Source organism: Procambarus clarkii, chromosome 12 (genome assembly GCF_040958095.1).
Source record: "Procambarus clarkii isolate CNS0578487 chromosome 12, FALCON_Pclarkii_2.0, whole genome shotgun sequence".
Classification (NCBI taxonomy): Eukaryota; Metazoa; Arthropoda; class Malacostraca; order Decapoda; family Cambaridae; genus Procambarus; species Procambarus clarkii.
In genome coordinates this window covers 13,372,298-13,396,595 of record NC_091161.1, presented here as the reverse complement: position 1 = coordinate 13,396,595, position 24,298 = coordinate 13,372,298, and the positions used below count along the sequence as shown (strand labels likewise).

At 41.5% G+C, this 24,298-nt stretch overlaps 1 protein-coding gene across 1 annotated transcript; it reads right to left on the bottom strand.

Moving 5' to 3' along the window:
* Positions 1-6: 6 nt before the first annotated feature.
* On the bottom strand, positions 7-14,190 carry LOC123772890 (legumain). Its single transcript, XM_045766269.2, has 10 exons — positions 14,029-14,190; positions 10,452-10,685; positions 7,721-7,818; positions 5,731-6,037; positions 4,603-4,672; positions 4,046-4,164; positions 3,273-3,494; positions 2,743-2,859; positions 2,343-2,513; positions 7-1,676 (listed from the first exon to the last, which is right to left on the bottom strand). Exons 2-10 carry the CDS (start codon positions 10,626-10,628, stop codon positions 1,551-1,553), a joined length of 1,407 nt encoding a protein of 468 aa, XP_045622225.1. The 5' UTR covers positions 10,629-10,685; positions 14,029-14,190; the 3' UTR covers positions 7-1,550.
* Positions 14,191-24,298: the final 10,108 nt, after the last annotated feature.

Sequence of the window (24,298 nt, the reverse complement as noted above, 5' to 3'; positions counted from 1 at the left end):
GGCAGGTGGATTATAACTTATTTTATTAGTCAACAATACATCACAGTCGCCAGTTTTGGCCTAATTCACACTACAGCGGTTGTTCCCACTGTATTAATACACTCATACAACTGTATTTATGTTGCTTCAGTGTTTCTTGAATCACTTCTGTATATCTATTTTCCACATACAAATTGAAGGTACTTATGAATGTATGCTATTTACAGTATATTATATATATATATAAATATATATATATATATATATATATATATATATATATATATATATATATATATATATATATATATGTATATATGTCGTACCTAGTAGCCAGAACTCACTTCTCAGCCTACTATTCAAGGCCCAATTTGCCTAATAAGCTAAGTTTTCATGAATTAATGTTTTTTCGACTACCTAACCTACCTAACCTAACCTAACCTAACTTTTTAGGCTACCTAACCTAACCTAACCTATAAAGATAGGTTAGGTTAGGTTAGGTAGGGTTGGTTAGGTTCGGTCATATATCTACGTTAATTTTAACTCCAATAAAAAAAAATTTACCTCATACACAATGAAATGTCTAGCTTTATCATTTCAAAAGAAAAAAAATTGAGAAAATATATTAATTCAGGAAAACTTGGCTTATTAGGCAAATCGGGCCTTGTATAGTAGGCTGAGAAGTGCGTTCTGGCTACTAGGTACGACATATATATATATATATATATATATATATATATATATATATATATATATATATATATATATATATATATATATATATATATATATATATATAATGTGTGTGTGTGTGTAGTCAACTTTATCATGGTAAAGTAATTTGTTTGGATCGTGTTCTTGTTGTTAATTGTCGAAAGGTGTTTTTTTTCTTGTTTGTTTTCATATCCTCCTTTTTCTGTCCATGTTCTTCTCCTGTTCATGCTTCCATTATTTTTTTTCCTTAATCCTTCGTTCGTCCTTGTTTCATCACAATATCACTTCCTTAATTCATTAGCGTTATCTACTTCTTTGTTTCTTAGCATTTTCTTAAGTCTTCATTCTACTGTTACTCCTTTATCACTGCTTCTCTGTACTGGATATAATCCACTAATGTTAGAATAGACAGGAGTCTATTAGTGATCTGCACTCTACACTGTCAACTACAAACATCAATTTATCACTGAAAACTGTCATTATATTTTGAGGTCAACTGTATCACTGTCAACCTATACGTCACTAATTACTGGATCATTAAGGAACTTGGCTAAATTAGCTAAATGGAAAACTCTGAAAATGTGTCTTTGACATGTCGTATCAGTACATAGTGGCCCATGCATCTGTGATTTGTTGAGACAGGCTATTGCAATACAGGATAGTGCTGCAATGAGTAAATAGGGGCGCGGCCGGAGGAGGGAGCCCTCAGACGATACCAGTGGAAGTCTAACGGGTCCTGTTGGAGACAGGGGCCCTCAGACGATACCTGTGGAGGTCTGACGGGTCCTGTTGGAGACAGGGGCCCTCAGACGATACCTGTGGAGGTCTGACGGGTCCTCTTTGAGACAGGGGGGCCCTCAGACGATACCTGTGTATGTCTGGTGGGTACATACGACCCGAGTAGCCTCCAGGAACGCTTCATGAGTATACCCATGCTCACACAAGTTTACAATGCTGTTCACGACCCTCAGAGCGAACGGATTCTGAAAGGTAATTGGGCATAATCAGCAGGGTAAACTAAATTAATTGCTTCAGGGTCGATGATTACATCTGAATTATTATTAAATAACAAACAAATATTTCGAGGAGTCTTGGAGAATATTTTTTATTTGCAATTGCTAATCTGGTGAGAAAATCAAGTTAACTTCTTAGACCTGAAGAGAAGATAATTCAGAATCTAACATATCTTTCAACTTAGATTTTTTTTAACAATAACATCAGCTTGATGTTATTTGTGTAGCAAGTTAATTGTTACCTAAATGGCTTGTTAGCGTGGACTACCTGTTTCATTCAGTAAAAGTTGTTATCTCAATAGCTAAAGTTATCTTTAGCTATTGTTAAATATATAAAGTTATAGTTATCTCAATGTTATCTCAATAGAATGTGTCATAGTTTCATAAAGAAAATGTGTCATAGTTTCTTGCTGATGAAGAACAGAGAACAAGTCAGCTCTAGCGTCAGGAAGGTGAAGATGAGGAGAAGGAAGGTGACGCTGATCTAAAACAGATGAAGGTGAGTAAAGAATCCTAACCAAATATCAGACAGGAAATTAGGAGAAAGATTTTTTAGTTCCCCCTCAAAAGAAATGGAGAAATATGAAAATGGTATCTAGGTAAGGATGGGAATAGAAAAGGGGGGACTCTACTAGCCTCGGCCAGATCGAAGCAGTGGTCGTGGAAGGTTCGGACGGAGTCTTCGTAACAGGATCGACGGGATATCCCATGGTAGTGTTCCCTGCTGGTGATCATGTTAGCAGTCGCCTGGACGCCAGTCACCTCCCTCACCAGGCGCTCCATCACGAACCTCACAAGTCCTCGGTTCTACAAGAGGAGACACGGGAGATAGAATGATGCCTCGTGGTTCGATTGACAACAAACTCCTGTCACCTCAAAACTACCACCCACAACACACATACACAAAAGAAGCACTTAAAACAATACTTTTTCACCCCAAACAATAAAAACAAATATATTTTCACTTTTGGGGGCTCAACCAAACCCGGAAGACAATGATTTAAGACAGTAAACATCTCCTCTTGGGGATCCTTACCAGGCGGAGGGCGGTGAGCTCCTCCTTCCAGTGTTGTTCCTCGTCTGGAGTGGCAGCACTCTTGATACGGGACTTGAGGATGGCCAGAGGCACGTCGTAGCTCGGCACCGACGTATTCTGCCGCGGGAAAGAAGGAGAAAAACAAACATTTATTCGAAGGCACATCACGACACATCTGAAGATGAAGAGATGAAGACGTTTCGCTCCGTCCTGCACTTTCACCAAGTTGTGTGTGTGTGTGATCATCACAAATGTTTTTACTGCAAGCTTTGCCGCCGCCGCTGCCGCTGCTGCTGCTGTTGCTGTTGCTGCTGCTGCTGTTGCTGCTGCTGCATGGGTCTATAAAGATGTTCCAATATTAAATTGTAAAAGATATCAATGATCGCAAGGAATATACAAATGAGTTGGCAGCATCGTCTTGCATAGCTGCCCAGATGCGGAAATTAGAAGGTATTGAAGAATGACCCTTTAGCTATCGAAATGCCTAATTATCATTTGAAAGACACCCGTTAAGACATCAAATAACTTACCAGACAAGCATCATTGAACTTGGAAGACACTGGGGGGCTGAAAGCCTCATAATCATAGTTAGCAATGTGGTTGAAGATGCGATGGGGATCCTTCTTGCCAAGAAACTTGGACATCTTTTGGGCTGCCAACTTCAGCTCGCCCCAGTGCATGACTGTCGAGGTCACCACCTCCTTCCGCACCAGTAGGAACTGCTTCTTCAGCGTCTCCTGGTGTAGGTTCTCCTGCAAGCGAAAACAGATGATCAGGGATGATGGTTATTTAGCTTGCGATTCTGTAAATACAGAGACAAGTTACAGCCCCGCTCCTGTGCCAGGTAAGTCCACTACGGGCTCACCATAGCCCGTGCTACTTGGAACTTTTTGTTCCCAGTAGCTGAATCTTAAACAACAACAAAATACAGAGACACGTGATAAAACTATTGACGTCTAGCGATACTTGGAGTCAATCAACAGTACACAACATTATCTCTAGCAGTATCAACAGTCAGCCAACACCTGTGAATTGCTAGGCGCCTAGAAAGGGCCTAACTATGCCAAAAAGCAAGGCCCTATCAAGGAAAATATATAGTTTTCTAGTCAACCCGACGACACTTAGGCGTCTGGGAACCACCAGGTCGCGAAACTTGACTTGTAACCTGAACCTAACTGCCTCTTCGTCACGATATTTTTTAAGAATCGTCAGGGGGGGGTGGGCTAGCCAGGCCTTCAAGCCTGCTCTAAGACTCGACTCCACCTCTGCCCCTCAGATGGCAGCGACGCGGTAGATCACTTACCACATCGGTGTCTTCCATCCACTTGACGCTGAAGACGTCGCCGAGGAAGGTGTGTAGGGTGTCGTCCTCGTAGCAGGCGTACGAGTGCTGGTCGGGCGCGGAGGCGCTCAAGGCGTATACTGTAAGGGAACCACAATGTCAATCTCTTTCTCACACAATAACTTAGTTTGCGCCTGAAACCAAGAAGGATATAATCAAGAACAGAAAATGGGAACAAAGAAGGGGGGGAGACTTAATCAAGAGGAAAATATAAAACCAAAATTATTGTTTTAACTAGTGTCGTCAATAATTAGAATGAAGAAAATAGCAATGGTAATTGATTTAAATATCAGAAGAATTATTAATTTAGCCACCAGAAATAAATGCCTATTACAATTGTTAACACATTAAATAAATAGAAAAAAGTGAGGGAAAAAAGGTCTTGGTAACAATAAATCAAGAGAGAGAGAGAGAGAGAGAGAGAGAGAGAGAGAGAGAGAGAGAGAGAGAGAGAGAGAGAGAGAGAGAGAGACAGAGACAGAGACAGAGAGAGAGAGAGAGAGAGCGAGCGAGCTCACCTTCAATGTCGTCAGGAAGGAGACTTTGAAAGAGGGATCCGGACTCACACGACTCCACGTACATCACCATCTGTGGAGATGAATACCCAGAAGATTACACTCAGTCACCCCTCACAGGACAAATTTCAACACTCGTTTTCTGTTGAAAACGAGTGATTTTTTTTCATTCCCATTTTCCCTTTCATTATGAATAACCTATGGTCATGTATGTATACATGACCATATATATATATATATATAATACTTGAACAGCAGGCGTTCCTTTAAACATATTTAGTTAAATATAATCAGCTTGCTATCGTTATCGCAATTTTTGATAAAACTATAATAATTATTGAAATATTATATAATATATTTATATATTATATATAATGCATATTTATTATTGAAGGTATATTTTGTAATCTGTTTCGTTCTACACTTGAACATCTTCCGGTAAGAAATGAATATACAAGGTGGATATTTATCTTAAATCCACATGGGAATGAGGTGAAATTATGAGGGGTGAGTTAATCACTCATAGGTGAATAATAGGGGTGGATGCCAATCAATAATTGATTGTTAATCAGATGTTAACCTTCACCTAATCTCCGTATAATTCGAGAGACATTTATCATCCTTTTGAAAGATATTTAATTTATCAAATTTGGAAACCATTGCCTAAATTATTCTTATTCAGTTGTCTACAAATTAAATATAGAATTCATTTTATATTTTACATATAATATATGTATAGTTTAATATAATTGAGGAAAAATTATAGTCAAGAGTGTATTAATAAAATCGTTCTCTTATTACGACTCTCTCCAGGAAGCTGTACTCAATCACTGAGAGAAGTTTAACTCACTAACAGAGAAGTTGGACTCACTCACAGAGAAAAGTTGCACTCACTCACTCAGAGGAGCTACCTTCACAGTGAACTGCCAGTCCTGTGACTGGCAGGACACTCTCTCTCTCTCTCTCTCTCTCTCTCTCTCTCTCTCTCTCTCTCTCTCTCTCTCTCTCTCTCTCTCTCTCTCTCTCTCTCTCTTCACCCAAAACAGAAAAATAACACTCCGAAGGAGTGAATGATGCCGTACGTACACCCAGTACACCTCCACATCTACGAGATGCTGCTGCTTGACCTACCTGCCAGTACCTATTAGCCTGATGCATGGCCAGAAGAGCATCCACCAGAGAAGTAGCATTGAGGTAACCGTGTGGAAAGGCGAAGATTCCAGGAGCTCCGTGATCCACCATGTTGATGAAGACTCGGTCGTTCGGTCCACTCTTGAGGACCTTACCGGAGCCTACCCCCTTCAGGCCCTCTGCGTCGCCTTGTAGGACCTTCAAGAAGTTCTCTGGGGTGACGTCCCTGCCGGTGTAGTCTCTGGGGACGCCTTCGTAGACGTTAGGGCCGCTAGGACGGTTAATTACCACCCCCTGGTTCGGGTTCCTGTGATGCGGAGACTTAGGTCATTTCTGGTTCGAGGTGTGATGAGGTGAGTCAGGCAGTTATGTCAGTTAATTCAGTGTGGTTGTTACATAGCTCAGGGGGATAGTTAGCTGAGCGGTGTCAATTTTCTTAGGATGGCAGTCAGGTCAAAGTGTATTTCAGTTATAGTCAGGTCAAAGTGTCTGTCGGTTTCTTTCGTGGTTTGTTTTCCTGCAGTGATTCTTATCTCCACAAAATGCACATAGACTGCACATCACTGCCACTAACTGTCCGATAACAACTGATCAACGGTTGGTCTGTACGCTCCAGTAAATACATCAAACTTGTAAACATTTGGAATTATCTAACTAATGCCTAACCAATGCTCGAAACGCTATGCATATTAGTGGCTTTAGGTATTGTATGTACTATCTCTATCTATAAATCCAACATTATGTTTGTAACTCTTCATCAATATATGTACTTTTACCTGAATAAAAATTTGAATTTTGAATTTGAATGTAACTGGCTTTAACGGCTTCAAGACTGACAGCTTCAGGACTGGCGGTAACAGCTTCAGGGCTAGCACTAACTGCCCAACGATCATTATGTTACGAACCTCATCCCCCAATATATAGTATTTTGTTAAGAGATTGTCTAAAGAAACAAGCATAAACAAACGACATATTGGTTCCCTGAGGTGGCAGTTAGCTGGCAGACCGGAGAACAGCGATATCCCTCCACCCACCAAAGTAGTTCCCTCCCAGATTCGTTGATTGTGGATGACCAGTAGAAAATATATATACATTAACGTTTTATAAATGAAAAATAGACTTTATTTTATTTATTAGCTACCGGTAGAGTATTGTTAAATGAGAATATTGAGGGGTTATGTAGGAGGATTTGGACATTATGTATTGAGGGGCGGAAGTGAGAGGGCGTTCCTCAGTTACCAGAAGATGGTGGACGGGGCAGCTGTGTTGGAAAGAGGCTCATGGTTCTAAAGATTTTCACTCCGCCAGACAGTCAGATAAGCCACAATTCATATTAATTTAACTTGCAGTATATCATAGTATTGTTCAGAGCGAATATAGAGTCCAGATTTCAGAATATATTTGTATGTGTCTTTGGTCTCGTCTGGGTGGATAATGTTTTAATTTATGTATGTCATACTAAAGACTAGATTGATCTTGACCAGACCACACACTAGAGGGTGAAGGGACGACGACGTTTCGGTCCGTCCTGGACCATTGTCAATCGACTTGAGAATGGTCCAGGACGGACCGAAACGTCGTCATCCCTTCACCTTCTAGTGTGTGGTCTGGTCAACTTGCTTTAGCCACGTTATTGTGACTCATCGCCTGCATAGGTTGATCTGTACACAAGTAACATGACCTGGTGAATGTATCACCCATCTCGACATGTCTGAGTCTTGTATATTAATCAAGGTATAAGAAGGATATATGGGACCTCCACTTAGTGATTAGGCTACTTTTTCTCTCTCTAAATATACATATTTGTGCTGTTACTCTACCAGCGTATTTCTGTGCTCATTTTGATGATTTCCCGTAGAGATTATTCGGTAGGTAACTAGTAATTATTAAACCCTAGGAGGGCCGGCAATTGAAACTACCCCATAGGATAAAAATCCTAGCCTAGGTATAGGGTCAAACGACAACAGAAGCCCCGTTGCAAGATACTCACTCGACATTGTGAGCGATGTCATCGTACATCATAACTATGATGCGATCGTCAGGGACGCCGTGCTGGTGAAGGATCTGGTAGGCATGGCACACGTCCGCCTGTAGGAGAAGAAAAGGTATTGGTGCATGGCACTGCTGGTGAGAAGGTGGAGAGGCAGAGAGAGAATGTGTGTGCGTGAGAGTGAGTCGATGAGAGTCAGTTTAGTTATTATGCACCCCCATACCCATCCTGTGGGTGGTAGTGGACCCCATACCCATCCTGTGGGTGGTAGTGGACCCCCATACCCATCCTGTGGGTGGTAGTGGACCACCATACCCATCCTGTGGGTGGTAGTGGACCACCATACCCATCTTGTGGGTGGTAGTGGACCCCCATACCCATCCTGTGGGTGGTAGTGGACCCCATACCCATCCTGTGGGTGGTAATGGACCCCCATACCCATCCTGTGGGTGGTAGTGGACCCCATACCCATCCTGTGGGTGGTAGTGGAAAGGGTTACAGAGGCACATAATGGGCTCAGGGACTGAACCCCACAATTCATTTAGCTAAGCAAGTTACAATCTTGATGAGCTAGTTACAAAATTCAATATAAGTCGTCACATCAACAATGGGTTCGAGATCGACCTCAGTAGATAGTTTTCAGATTACGAGCGAAATTAGAGTTTGAAATCGGTAATGATGGCTGTGACGAATACATAAGAGAGTATAACTGTGTCATCCCCACTACCTTATTAATGAGAAACAAAATATGTGTAGAAAGTTTAGGGAGTGACAATGATACGATGCAAAGATGTTTCAGAATCGTTGTTGTGGCCGATTGAAATAGTAGAGTGGGATTAGTCTCCTTATAATGTTGTGATGGGAATTATTGTCATCAGCTGCTGTAAGATAAGTTGTAATTTAGCATATAGTGAGGATAAATGGTGTAGATTTACTAAATTAAACGACTCTAAATGAAACATTAAACCACAACTTGTTCTCAAAAGTTCCAGAAGGCTCAAAATGGTGCTACAAAACCAGACATGATCAACATCGGGTAATGACATCCCAAAGTTTATATGAAAGAACTAATTTAAGACGATTACCTTCCGCCAAATTGCAGACAGTATGAACAAAAAGTTGCTAAAAACATAAAGTAGCAGAAAATTACCAGTAGAGAAAGTATTTTTAACATGGCGTTTCAGCATATTGTCTGTGATTGGAATATGTGCGAAGCTAGTTTGGCGAATAAACGATTCTTCGCGGCAGGGGATCGTATTCCAGGGACCTGCCCGAAACAGTCTCCGTGGTGTAGTGGTAAGACACTCGCCTGGCGTTCCGCGAGCGCTATGTCATGGGTTCGTATCCTGGCCGGGGAGGATTTACTGGGCGCAAATCCTTAACTGTAGCCTCTGTTTAACGCAACAGTAAAATGTGTACTTGGATGAAAAAACGATTCTTCGCGGCGGGGATCGTATTCCAGGGACCATAGGATTAAGGACTTGCCCGAAACGCTACGCGTACTAGTGGCTCTACAAGAATGTAACAACTCTTGTATATATCTCAAAAAAAAAAAAAAAAAAAAAAAAAAAAAATACACAGAGAAATCCCATCATCGTAATATATCAATGAACAAAAGTCTAAGTTTGGTGAAGATCAGTTTTAAAGTTCCCAGAAATATTGCAAAGATACTATCACCGCACCACAGCAAAAATTGCCTTACCAAAAACCCGTTTCACATTGCATATCTTGAGGTTATCTTGAGATGATTTCGGGGCTTTAGTGTCCCCGCGGTCCGGTCCTCGACCAGGCCTCCACCCCCAGGAAGCAGCCCGTGACAGCTGACTAACACCCAGGTACCTATTTACTGCTAGGTAACAGGGGCATTTATGGTGAAAGAAACTTGCCCATTTGTTTCTGCCTCGTGCGGGAATCGAACCCGCGCCACAGAATTGCGAGTCCTGCGCGCTATCCACCAGGCTACGAGGCCCCCATCTTGCACACCATTTCACATTTGATAGTTTTCACAATTGCAACATGAAGCTCTGCCATATAATCAAATACAAGCTAGAGGTGGAGACCACAACCAAATCCAAAAATGTCGTTTGCAAGCCTAAAAGCTCACAAAAAAGTACTTTAAAGCAATGAAATACCTTAGAACAAATCCACAAGGGCCGTGACGAGGATTCGAACCTGCGTCCGAGAGCATCCCAGACGCTGCCTTAATCGACTGAGCTACGACAGGGTTAAAAAGAGTTGAAACCGAAGTTCCACTGAAGTTTTGACCATGTCGTAGCTCAGTCGATTAAGACAGCGTCTGGGATGCTCTCGGACGCAGGTTCAAATCCTCGAAACGGCCCTTCTGGATTTGTTCATGTGATGCATCACGCAATTGTGATTTCTGTGTGTAATGAAACACCTTATATAACACCCCCAAACTCTACTGTCAAACACGGGAGACATCTCCCGTCACGCAGGGTGCAGTCGCCCCTCCACAGATCTCCAGTATCAGCTCTTGATACTGGTAATGGCTCAAAAGGGCCACCACTTACGGGCTATTCATGCCCGTGCCATCTTTTGGATGGCGACGGCTAACCATAGCCCGTGCTACTTGCACCGCTTCTGTGCCAGGTAAGTCCACAACGGGCTCACCATAGCCCGTACTACTTGGAACTTATGTTCCGAGTAGCTGAATCTATAACAACAACATTTTGGATGGCTTAATCTTCATCAATCAATCTGTCAAACTAACCTGATGCCGGTAGTTCCACCAACCATTGGAACCAGCCAACAGCACCGCCCAGATCTCCCCTCGTGTCCCCTCGTCGTCGTTGTCGTCCTCCGTCAGGGCCCGTCTGAGCCTCTCACTCTCGAAGACGGCGGCTGTCACCACCGTCAACAGGACCGCTAACACAAGCAGGACCCTCATGGTGTGTCCTCGGGGACGATGCCCTGCGATTACACACACACACAGGCGCGATCACCTCTGATGGGTTGAGAGATTGTGGGTTAGTACCTATGGTCACAGGGTGCGGAAGGGAATTTTGGGGGGGAAATGGGAGGGTAGTTGAGATAGTTGAGATGCTGGGCTTGGGGAAATCTTGGAGGAGGTGATGTGTGGAATGTTAGGTCATAGAGAGAGAGAGAGAGAGAGAGAGAGAGAGAGAGAGAGAGAGAGAGAGAGAGAGAGAGAGAGAGAGAGAGAGAGAGAGAGAGAGAGAGAGAGAGAGAGACAGAGACAGAGACAGAGATGTTTGCATGTTGGGAAGCATGGGTTTGGAGAAGAGAGATGGATGACTTGCAAAGCTAAATCAAGACACACTGTAAGACTGGGTATTAAATGCATTTATTTGTATATATTTGAATTCAAAATCAATATTTCATTAAACATATGACATATGAGAGCGCATTTTGTAAGACTATGAGAGTGTGAGTGAGAGAATTTAAGAGTGTAAATGAGGTGTAGATGGTTACACTAGAATGTATACTGCTAATCCCTCAGACCATCCCATTCAAGTTTAAACACATTTATTGAGAAAATACGATACATCTCAAAGGGATAGAGTAGCTTAGGCTATTTCCACCCTCCTCTACTTTAAATTCCTCAAGGGGCGGACGGGAGGCATCTCCCGTCACGCAGGGTGCAGTCGCACCTCCACAGATCTCCAGTATCATCTATTGATACTGGTAATGGCTCAAAAGGGCCACCACTTACGGGCTATTCATGCCCGTGCCACCTTTTGGGTGGCTTAATCTTTATCAATCAATCAATACAAGAATCCCATTTAACATTGCAGGTTAATATCGTAAGCACAGCGTATAAGTGTTACACTCTTGGGGTAAAATTCTTGTAGCTCCTAAGTATACTGTCTATCATACCATTATCACACACCCAGTTTGATGTGGTACACTACTTATTTCCTTATTTCTATAGTTATCAATAAGTTGACACTCTAATACATAATGTTCTAATGTGTGGGCGTGCGGCATACTACATAATTTACACTCCTTATCTTTTTCAGTGATATCAACAGATGTGAGATCACTGGATTCTTAAGAAAAACAATTTATAGACACATGTATGAATGAATATATGAACGCAAGCTCATATATTCATTCATACATATCTTGAGATGATTTCGGGGCTTTTAGTGTCCCCGCGGCCCGGTCCTCGACCAGGCCTCCACCCCCAGGAAGCAGCCCGTGACAGCTGACTAACACCCAGGTACCTATTTTACTGCAAGGTAACAGGGGCATAGGGTGAAAGAAACTCTGCCCATTGTTTCTCGCCGGCGCCTGGGATCGAACCCAGGACCACAGGATCACAAGTCCAGCGTGCTGTCCGCTCGGCCGACCGGCTATCATAACATGTGTCTCCCTTGTAACAATAATGTTACTATGATGGGGCCTCGTAGCCTGGTGGATAGCGCGCAGGACTCGTAATTCTGTGGCGCGGGTTCGATTCCCGCACGAGGCAGAAACAAATGGGCAAAGTTTCTTTCACCCTGAATGCCCCTGTTACCTAGCAGTAAATAGGTACCTGGGAGTTAGTCAGCTGTCACGGGCTGCTTCCTGGGGGTGGAGGCCTGGTCGAGGACCGGGCCGCGGGGACACTAAAGCCCCGAAATCATCTCAAGATAACCTCAAGATGATACATGATGGGGTGATTATGATAACAATAACATAGAATAAAAATCCAAACTTTTGTATTTGTGAAATTTATGTAAGGAATTTACACCACGTCCTTCACACTCTCCTTGAGTGCTTTGTCAAGGTCTGAGTGTGTGGTGAGGACCAGACTTACATCTCAGTCTCGTCCTCATCACACACTCAGACTTTGAGAAAGCACTCAAGGAGAGTGCGAGAGACTTGGTGTAAATTCTTTACCAAAATTTCGCAAATACAAAAAGTTTGTTGGGTTTTTATCCTCTGTTTTTATGTCTGTGAGAAAACATTACCATTACTTAATAATAATAATTCAATATATATATATATATTGTAGGCCTATATCGAGGTCCCCCCCCCCCCCCAAATCAAATTACTGACCCTCCCCAGGATTCAACCCCCACCACAAGTGGACTAATTCCTAGAGACCTATTTACCACAAGGTGAACAAACGCATTAGGTGATAAGAAATACGCCCAACCATTTCAGTTCCGCCTGGGATTCGAACCCGGATTTTTTTATTCTGAGTCGAGAATGAACCCAACTGTACTGCCGGGACTCTATGAATAAATTTGGATGAATATATATACAAGGATACTCACAGCAATTCCATTACCATGAGAAGCCACACCTCTTCCTCTCCCCCCCCCCTCAAACCACCTGGATAGTTATCTAGATATATTACGGTTCTAGTAATAGTCTACATGTAAACTGGCAAAGGAACCTTTGTCGTAAATAGCGATTATTTTTCAAGTTATAACTTTACTGTATTATAATTAATTAGTTTAAAAAAAAGTAAAAAAAAAATGTATGCTGAAAACTTTTTCTTTGACAAATTTGGTTTTCTGTAAGCGGAATTCTCGGGGGACACTTGAATAGTTTTTGAATTCCATATTTCACATTATCGTCAATAATACACTGTATTAACGTAACCAAACTTAATAAAACCTAACCTAACCTTATTAAATCTTAATCTAACCATAGACAGAGAGTAGATAATAGAACTAATTATGTTGTCGTTCCCAATCTATTCCCTTGAGCGGATCTCCTTCCTGAGGGACGGGAGTGACAGTATGTGACCCTCTGATTTACATGAGAGTTCATTCTGGGTAGAGTCAAAGCCGGTCGTCCTCAAGGTCACCTGGGAGCAGATCAGGTTTGGGAGTCCCTTGACTGAGGCGTCTTCCACTGGGTAGTAATGGGAACAGTTAAATGATAGTGATGGGTACTCCCCCTACATACACTTTGAATTAACTATTCCTAGCACGCTCAAAACCCTGACATACACTTTGCCACTCTTCCTAGCACACACACACAAAAAAACACGCTCTGCCACTATTCCTAGCACGCTTAGAAACAAATACACTCTGCCACTACTCCTAGTACATTTAATAAAAAAAAACATACACTGCCACTACTGTTAGCACACTTAAAAAAACAGATACACTCTGCCACTACTACTAACACGGTTAAAACCCCTCACATACACTCCGCCACAAGCACAAAGGTTCATCTATCTATCGTGGAGGGTAATGACTCCCCACATAACGAAACATTGTTCAAAGCATGACATATTACTACGACAAACCACGGCATAATTACAAAGCCACACTACCGCAAGCAAAATAATTACCGCAGAAGTGTAAAAAGACTCATTACCATACCTTAAGTAAAGCGTGTGTACGTCCTCACGAAAATGAACGCAGGATTGTAGTTGAAAAGGTAGAGAGAGAGTCACAGGAGTCAACCTTGCAGGAGAATACCAGTGGGAGTGAGGCGTGCGCCCTCGACCTTGGGTTTATATGCACTGGGGAAGGAGCGGGATGGGACGCATATAATAAGTTGCTACATATTCCCAGACATCCAATCCTCTATGATGCCATTATACCGCCAGAGAGGATCCTAATTCGGGTTGGATTAGCGTGTCTGTGATCTCTCAACGTCTATGACATCGGTAAAGCAGTGGATATTTGTAGGTTAAGAGGATCAATCTTTGTTTGAGATGTGGTTACCCACTGAAGCGTCTTATTAGAATTTATTTATATTGTCAGGAGGGATGGGAAGACCCTGATGGTGGTGATGGAAGTTACGCAATGTTAGGACACATGCATAGGCACATACGCATGCAAGCTTTGCTAGGTTAGTGAGAACACACGAAGCCTATTTGTCTATGCGTTACTTGGTGGCTGAATCCTGGAGCCTATTCCCACACCAGTGATGGATTAGCTTCCCTGTTCATTGTCTAAATGAACCCCTTGCGTGCCTGTTCATTAACTTCATTGTCTAAATGAACCAGACCTCTTTATTGTCGAAATCTTGTCTGATGCACGTTCTCATGTCGTTTACATAGATTTAAGCAAATCTTTTAATACTGTGCCCCCGCAGATGACTGATTAGAAAGTAATGGGGTCACGGTACTGGGGGAATTATCTCAAGTTGGATAAGTTATCTTAAGCATGCTTATACCAGAGGAAACAAAGAATTATAAATAAATGGAGTCAAGAGTGGTAAACTGTTGTAAGTGGAATGCCTCAAGGCTCTGTCCTGGGAACTCTCTTGTCTATAATATATATAAGATAAAAACCCACAGGTGTATATATATGTGAATTATATGTAAGGAACTTACACCAAGTCTTTCGCACTCCTGAGTGCTTTGTCAAGGTCTGAGTGTGCGATTAGATAGAAACTTACATCGCAACGTCTAATGAGGTTTCTATGTTTGTTGTTGTCTTAGATTCAGCAACTGGGAACATGCAATTAACGCGGGCTATGGTGAGACCGTAGTGTACTTACCTGGCACAGGAGAGGAGCTGTAGAGAGGCCGTTATCTTGTATCTTCTTATCCTTAATGACCACCTGACCATGTCATCTCTAATTCCCGACTACTGATGTATCTGCGGTGATGCCTTCCACGGAAATATGGTCATAATGTTCTTTCTATAATCCTGCTATTCTAGAAACAGGAGTTGTTATTAATCGGTGTTTATCTGGATTCTATCCCTCGTAACCTCTCTCCATACCCCCAAGGAACGCGGCTAATGGGACTGCTTTCATTCTTCCATTTACTGAGATCTAATTTTAATTCGCTCAGAATCATTTTACTAGTAAAGCTATCCTCTGAAGTAAAACTTTCGTTTTACTCGGTTACAATTTTGTTACACTCGCATACTCAGACCTTGATAAAGCATTCAGGAGAGTGCGAAAGACTTGGTTTTAAATTCCTTACATAAATCTCACATATACACATGTGCGGGTTTTTATCTTTTGTTATTATGTCTGTGTGAAGACAATACCATGACTGATACATAAAAATATAAATATCCACTGGCGAAAATTCCGAATATATTCGTATTTCACCACATTATCAAGGAACACAGAGGAGATAAAGAGTTTTGGACTATATATATACCCAACTACACTTGAATAGACAAAGATCCATAGCCCCAAAATATGGATTAACGGAGGGGACATGAAAGTGTGAGGATTAAGTAGATATTAACGGGATAATTCCTTCATTCTTTTTCAATGAACTGTGCATATAAGGAGGGTAGAAATAGCCTAAGCTACTCTATCCCTTTGAGATTCAAGTTCAAGTATGTTTATTGAGACAAGAAACAAATACATCTCAAAGGGATAGAGTAGCTTAGGCTATTTCTATCCCCCAATTCCCCTTTGAGATGTATTTTCTTGTCTCAATAAACGTACTAGAACTGTACATACACTTATTCATTATATATATATATATATATATATATATATATATATATATATATATATATATATATATATATATATATATATATGACAATGTCAGACCACGGAGGAAAATGAAACTGGAATTTCCTTAAGTACTTTCGTATATTAAATACATCTTCAGAAGGAATGATTTTACAGATCAAGTGATGGGTATAAATAGGCAGGAGAGAGTGGTGAAGTGGGGTGAGGTACAATACTTGGACAACGCAGACGGCCCATTGGCCCATCAGATGCACCCAATTGGCCCATCCGATGTAGCGCAATGGCCCATCCGATGTAGCCCAATGGCCCATCTGATACAACAGACATACAAGCACAATACATAGGTAATTATAACATAAAGAGGTAAATATATACAATGAATTAGTGAGACAAATGTTTTCCAATGATCCTACTTAAATCGCCCTTTAGCTGATCTATTAGAAATGGATCTAAGTTATATAGACCACTGCTAATATTCAAATTACTTTCTTTGGTGATCTGTATCAAAGCAGATTCAATTATGTTTCTGTTATAGGTGCTTTTACAATTTGTTATTGAAGAAGCACTCTCCCAATCAATTTGGTGAGCTTTTTCTGACAAATGCACAAACAAAGCATTAGATAATTGGCCATGTCAAATTGTAAAAGCACCTATAACAGAAACATAATTGAATCTGCTTTGATACAGATCATGTTACATCTTAAGCCTGAATGAGTGAATTTTGTCAGTCTGAGTCAGGCATTTCCTATAAAATTGGGTGTGTCCTTGAACGGCATCCACGTGACTCCCTCTCTGTGCTCATCATCATGTGACCGTCTCCGTCTTTCCTGTTGTGTGTGTGTTTGCGTGCATGTATGAGTAAGCATTTTGTTATCGTTCAAGTTTGTTTTCCATATTACCATAACTGATCTTCACACACACACGTATATATATATATATATATATATATATATATATATATATATATATATATATATATATATATATATATATATATATTTGACAATGTCAGACCACGGAGGAAAAATGAAACAGGAAATTTCCTTAAGTACTTTCGTATATTAAATACATCTTCAGAAGGTCCAGATGGACCTTCTGAAGATGTATTTAATATACGAAAGTACTTAAGGAAATTTCCTGTTTCATTTTTCCTCCGTGGTCTGACATTGTCACATTCTTAATCACGTGTTTATTTTCGTGATATACACACATATATATATTTGTTCAGAATTGAAAACCACAACACATTCGAGTATATTTAATCATTGAAAACTGCGTCAGTGTACGGAAGAGTATTTTGTGTTTATATATACAAGAGTTTTTACATTCTTGTACAGCCACTAGCACGTATAGCGTTTCAGGCAGGTCTTTAATCCTAATTTTCCCTTGGAATACGACCCGTCAAATGGTTTAACAACCAGGTACCAGGTTACAGCCTCCGCCATGAGACGGGGCGAGAGATAACGAGAAAGATATCAAGTCTTAAATATCCGTGTAGCTCAAGAGACATTGTATCAAGATAAGATAAGAGAGAGAAGCCTGGGTTCATATCTCCTGCTCCTCTAAGATTATCACGTGGTCAGTTGACTCGCATTTCTCTCATGTTTGTAAATACAAATGACTTTACAAAGTCATTGGAGACGAGCAGTGATACGTTTGGTTGATGCTTTGAGGAGGAAATGTATATGTCTATCTCTCAGAATGTTCGGTAATACGTTTATTGTTTGTGATGTGTGTCTATGTATGTATTAACACGATGTACTGAACGGGGTGAGAATAGCTTGAGCTACCTCATCCCTTTGTGTGTATTTTACCTCAATAAACTTATTTCAATTTCAATGCTTTGAGGTGAACCACATACCTGTGCAGCTTGAAATTGTGTCTGGCAGTAGTCTAAACTACTTAGCATCTGTAGTTACCTGTGGCTTTTCTCTTCTAGATAAACATTCGCGCGCCCTATATAACTTTTTCTGATTTTCCTTCATTTGATATATTTCTATATAGTCTTCTTGGTTTGGTACCTTATGATAATTACTTATATTTTATATATCTATATAATCTGTCTCTATATATATCTATATAAAAGAATGCCTACTTGGCTGCCCAAGACTGGATAAAGGGGTGACTATTGAGGGGTATACGACCAACATGGGAGGAACGGGATAACCATTACTAGGGGTATCAGCCCAATTGCTCCCACTAAAATGGGGTCGGACCCATTGCTCCCCTTGAATGGGGGTTGGCTCCAAGGCCAACCGCTTTGAAATCGGTGGAGGGGTGACTGATCGAGACTCCTAGAATTTCAGTACTTTATATTTCTATGTCATCTAGAGTTGGCCAGTGCAGACTACAAGATTGATTGATTGATGAAGATTAAGCCACCCAAAAGGTGGCACGGGCATGAATAGCCCGTAAGTGGTGGCCCTTTTGAGCCATTACCAGTATCAATAGACGATACTGGAGATCTGTGGAGGTGCGACTGCACCCTGCGTGACGGGAGATGTCTCCAGTGCAGACTACAAGTAGTTACATCCTGTAACTACACTTAGGTAATTACATACACACACACACTCTCCTAGTTTCATGTAATTATACAAATTTTGCATCATTAATGATGGATATATTGGAAGTTTCATCAATTACTTTAAAATTGAAATATTGCAGAATAATTGCAGCTTGTCTTTTCAGGGTGAGTTTGGATTTATTAATGCCAATATTTATTTTTTTAAATCAGATAATATTATGGAATGGACCACCCTTTTAATGAATCCATCATTAAGCATTTGGATACATGTAAGAGCAGCCCGTTTGACTTGAAGGTAATGATTACTTTGTATATAAAGGAGTTGCAGCCTTTATTAGACAACGGCGCAATAAATAACATCTTGACGGTGCAACTGCATACAGTTTAGAAGTTATCAAAATTTTTTTAGTTTCCCCTTGCATATTTTTTCTCGGGAATTCATTTTGTTCGATATTTCTTCTCTTTTTCTTAATCTCGTTGACTGTTGAATATAAGAAGTTAATTCTATAATAATTATCTTGTAAAATTTGTTTTTGTAATATTTAATGAGGGGTTATATTTTAATATTTGGTTTAGTTTTTGTATAAATTCTTAGAATCAATACTGTAAGTTGATTTATCTTCAAATAAGTATTTAAGGTTTCTAAATTTTAATCAAGTTACAGTTCAGCTCCTGTTTTAGGTAAGTCCACTACGTACTCGTGTTAAATTGTGTTAATTAGATTTATATATTCTGAGTAACTGAATCCAAAACAGCAACAAATTATGTAAGTATTGTTCCTCTTGTGTTTGATCTAGTATTTGTAAAGTATTAGATGAACACGGGTTTGTTCCTCTGACAAGGGGGATGCCAGCGTTGCCAGACCCGAGATAGCACCCCAGCGCCTCTATCAACTCTTTCTCATTTCCGGGCCAGTCTGTAGCCGGAAGTGGCAACTGCGGGTGAGTAGCGGACAAAAGAGCAGACGAAGGAGAATGGTAGATAAGAAAAAGGAGAAAAAAAATATCTACAATGAATACAAGTCAGTGGTAGACATGCATTCTTTGAAACAACTGCGCAAAAGAGATAAATTTGTCTACTTTTATTTTTAGCATAATAATGGTATGAAAAGTGAATGGAGAAAACGAGTAGGTTGTAAAGGGGGAACTCTATTATTAATTTCAGAGGCTATCAAAATAGCCTTTGAGGCTATCAGCTGTTCTCAGGGTGAAGTGATTAGACCAAGCAGCTGTTCTCAGGGTGAAGTGATTAGCCCAAGCAGCTGTTCTCAGGGTGAAGTGATTAGACCAAGCAGCTGTTCTCAGGGTGAAGTGATTAGCCCAAACAGCTGTTCTCAGGGTGAAGTGATTAGACCGAGTCCTTAGCCTTTCTCTGAGACCATTGAGATAGTTATCTAAATATAGTTAATGGTCTGAAAGTATGCTGCAGTATCTACAAGAGTCTATTTCTACCTTGGGTGTCTATGTAGATAGATCAAGGTAGCCACAATCGTCTCTCTCTGCTCCTGTTCCTTCTTAAGGTAGCCACAATCGTCTCTCTCTGCTCCTGTTCCTTCTTAAGGTAGCCACAATCGTCTCTCTCTGCTCCTGTTCCTTCTTAAGGTAGCCACAATCGTTTCTCTCTGCTCCTGTTCCTTCTTAAGGTAGCCACAATCGTCTCTCTCTGCTCCTGTTCCTTCTTAAGGTAGCCACAATCGTTTCTCTCTGCTCCTGTTCCTTCTTAAGGTAGCCACAATCGTCTCTCTCTGCTCCTGTTCCTTCTTAAGGTAGCCACAATCGTTTCTCTCTGCTCCTGTTCCTTCTTAAGGTAGCCACAATCGTCTCTCTCTGCTCCTGTTCCTTCTTAAGGTAGCCACAATCGTCTCTCTCTGCTCCTGTTCCTTCTTAAGGTAGCCACAATCGTCTCTCTCTGCTCCTGTTCCTTCTTAAGGTAGCCACAATCGTTTCTCTCTGCTCCTGTTCCTTCTTAAGGTAGCCACAATCGTCTCTCTCTGCTCCTGTTCCTTCTTAAGGTAGCCACAATCGTTTCTCTCTGCTCCTGTTCCTTCTTAAGGTAGCCACAATCGTCTCTCTCTGCTCCTGTTCCTTCTTAAGGTAGCCACAATCGTTTCTCTCTGCTCCTGTTCCTTCTTAAGGTAGCCACAATCGTCTCTCTCTGCTCCTGTTCCTTCTTAAGGTAGCCACAATCGTCTCTCTCTGCTCCTGTTCCTTCTTAAGGTAGCCACAATCGTCTCTCTCTGCTCCTGTTCCTTCTTAAGGTAGCCACAATCGTTTCTCTCTGCTCCTGTTCCTTCTTAAGGTAGCCACAATCGTCTCTCTCTGCTCCTGTTCCTTCTTAAGGTAGCCACAATCGTTTCTCTCTGCTCCTGTTCCTTCTTAAGGTAGCCACAATCGTCTCTCTCTGCTCCTGTTCCTTCTTAAGGTAGCCACAATCGTTTCTCTCTGCTCCTGTTCCTTCTTAAGGTAGCCACAATCGTCTCTCTCTGCTCCTGTTCCTTCTTAAGGTAGCCACAATCGTCTCTCTCTGCTCCTGTTCCTTCTTAAGGTAGCCACAATCGTTTCTCTCTGCTTATGTTCCTTCTTAAGGTAGCCACAATCGTTTCTCTCTGCTCCTGTTCCTTCTTAAGGTAGCCACAATCGTTTCTCTCTGCTCCTGTTCCTTCTTAAGGTAGCCACAATCGTTTCTCTCTGCTCCTGTTCCTTCTTAAGGTAGCCACACTCGTCTCTCTCTGCTCCTGTTCCTTCTTAAGGTAGCCACAATCGTCTCTCTCTGCTCCTGTTCCTTCTTAAGGTAGCCACAATCGTCTCTCTCTGCTCCTGTTCCTTCTTAAGGTAGCCACAATCGTTTCTCTCTGCTCCTGTTCCTTCTTAAGGTAGCCACAATCGTCTCTCTCTGCTCCTGTTCCTTCTTCAGGTAGCCACAATCGTCTCTCTCTGCTCCTGTTCCTTCTTAAGGTAGCCACAATCGTTTCTCTCTGCTCCTGTTCCTTCTTAAGGTAGCCACACTCGTCTCTCTCTGCTCCTGTTCCTTCTTAAGGTAGCCACAATCGTCTCTCTCTGCTCCTGTTCCTTCTTAAGGTAGCCACAATCGTCTCTCTCTGCTCCTGTTCCTTCTTAAGGTAGCCACAATCGTTTCTCTCTGCTCCTGTTCCTTCTTAAGGTAGCCACAATCGTCTCTCTCTGCTCCTGTTCCTTCTTAAGGTAGCCACAATCGTCTCTCTCTGCTCCTGTTCCTTCTTAAGGTAGCCACAATCGTTTCTCTCTGCTCCTGTTCCTTCTTAAGGTAGCCACAATCGTCTCTCTCTGCTCCTGTTCCTTCTTAAGGTAGCCACAATCGTCTCTCTCTGCTCCTGTTCCTTCTTAAGGTAGCCACAATCGTTTCTCTCTGCTCCTGTTCCTTCTTAAGGTAGCCACAATCGTTTCTCTCTGCTCCTGTTCCTTCTTAAGGTAGCCACAATCGTCTCTCTCTGCTCCTGTTCCTTCTTAAGGTAGCCACAATCGTTTCTATCTGCTCCTGTTCCTTCTTAAGGTAGCCACAATCGTCTCTCTCTGCTCCTGTTCCTTCTTAAGGTAGCCACAATCGTCACTCTCTGCTCCTGTTCCTTCTTAAGGTAGCCACACTCGTCTCTCTCTGCTCCTGTTCCTTCTTAAGGTAGCCACAATCGTCTCTCTCTGCTCCTGTTCCTTCTTAAGGTAGCCACAATCGTTTCTCTCTGCTCCTGTTCCTTCTTAAGGTAGCCACAATCGTTTCTCTCTGCTCCTGTTCCTTCTTAAGGTAGCCACAATCGTCTCTCTCTGCTCCTGTTCCTTCTTAAGGTAGCCACAATCGTCTCTCTCTGCTCCTGTTCCTTCTTAAGGTAGCCACAATCGTCTCTCTCTGCTCCTGTTCCTTCTTAAGGTAGCCACAATCGTCTCTCTCTGCTCCTGTTCCTTCTTAAGGTAGCCACAATCGTCTCTCTCTGCTCCTATTCCTTCTTAAGGTAGCCACAATCGTTTCTCTCTGCTCCTGTTCCTTCTTAAGGTAGCCACAATCGTCTCTCTCTGCTTATGTTCCTTCTTAAGGTAGCCACAATCGTTTCTCTCTGCTCCTGTTCCTTCTTAAGGTAGCCACAATCGTCTCTCTCTGCTCCTGTTCCTTCTTAAGGTAGCCACAATCGTCTCTCTCTGCTCCTGTTCCTTCTTAAGGTAGCCACAATCGTTTCTCTCTGCTCCTGTTCCTTCTTAAGGTAGCCACAATCGTTTCTCTCTGCTCCTGTTCCTTCTTAAGGTAGCCACACTCGTCTCTCTCTGCTCCTGTTCCTTCTTAAGGTAGCCACAATCGTTTCTCTCTGCTCCTGTTCCTTCTTAAGGTAGCCACACTCGTCTCTCTCTGCTCCTGTTCCTTCTTAAGGTAGCCACACTCGTCTCTCTCTGCTCCTGTTCCTTCTTAAGGTAGCCACAATCGTCTCTCTCTGCTCCTGTTCCTTCTTAAGGTAGCCACAATCGTCTCTCTCTGCTCCTGTTCCGACTTAAGGTAGCCACAATCGTCTCTCTCTGCTCCTGTTCCTTCTTAAAGTAGCCACAATCGTCTCTCTCTGCTCCTGTTCCTTCTTAAGGTAGCCACAATCGTCTCTCTCTGCTCCTGTTCCTTCTTAAGGTAGCCACAATCGTCTCTCTCTCTGCTCCTGTTCCTTCTTAAGGTAGCCACAATCGTCTCTCTCTGCTCCTGTTCCTTCTTAAGGTAGCCACAATCATCTCTCTCTGCTCCTGTTCCCTGCCTCGGTCGTTACAATCTACATACAGATGTGGTTATTAGACATCTCGACTTAATTTTTGAGATCCGCTCCCGGCGTCTTGCTAACGATGTCAGCGGAGGTAATTAAGGCGCTTCTTCGTGCGACTTCGAAGCCTTCAGCGAAGTCCCCCTCTTTGACTCGATTTCTGACTTCGAGGTCCTCAGTAAAGTTAATATTTTGTGAGTGTTAAATAGCTTATTATGTCCCGCTATTGTTATTATTTATTTAATTTGTGTCTTTTATATCGATCTGTATAAATAATTTATATAAATCTATATAAGTAGTATCTGAATAAATGATCTATCACCTGTATAAATTAATCAATTTATTTTATCATTTTTCTAGCTTTAGGTAAAGTTTTGTTTTATGACTTTCAGGTGAAGTTTTAATCAGCTTTTATTATGGATAGAGAATATTGCTTGTTATGCATAATGCCAGCACCAACAGGTCCTGTGGAAATTACCTTCACCAACTTTTTATATCATCGTTTCACAGGCGTATTCATTCTAATATCCCTGAAGATAACTCCTTCGTCTCTATGTAAATTTGGTTCCAGATATCTTATAGAATTGCAGACTCCTGCGGCTGATATTAATACAGGAAAGTGACATGTCTTACAGAGTTTCCCCTCGACGGATATATATATATGTATATATATATATATATATATATATATATATATATATATATATATATATATATATATATATATATATATATATAATTTATATTTATATAATATATTGTTTCCTTATTAGGGTACTCAGTAGCTCAGTTAATAGAGCTTCGGTCTTACTCGCTCATTGGGGTTCAGAGTTCGAGTCTCATAAAACCCAGGTAGATGGAATATTGCTACTCTCCTTCTTTAAGTCATAGTCTGCTAAATCAGTCATTTCAG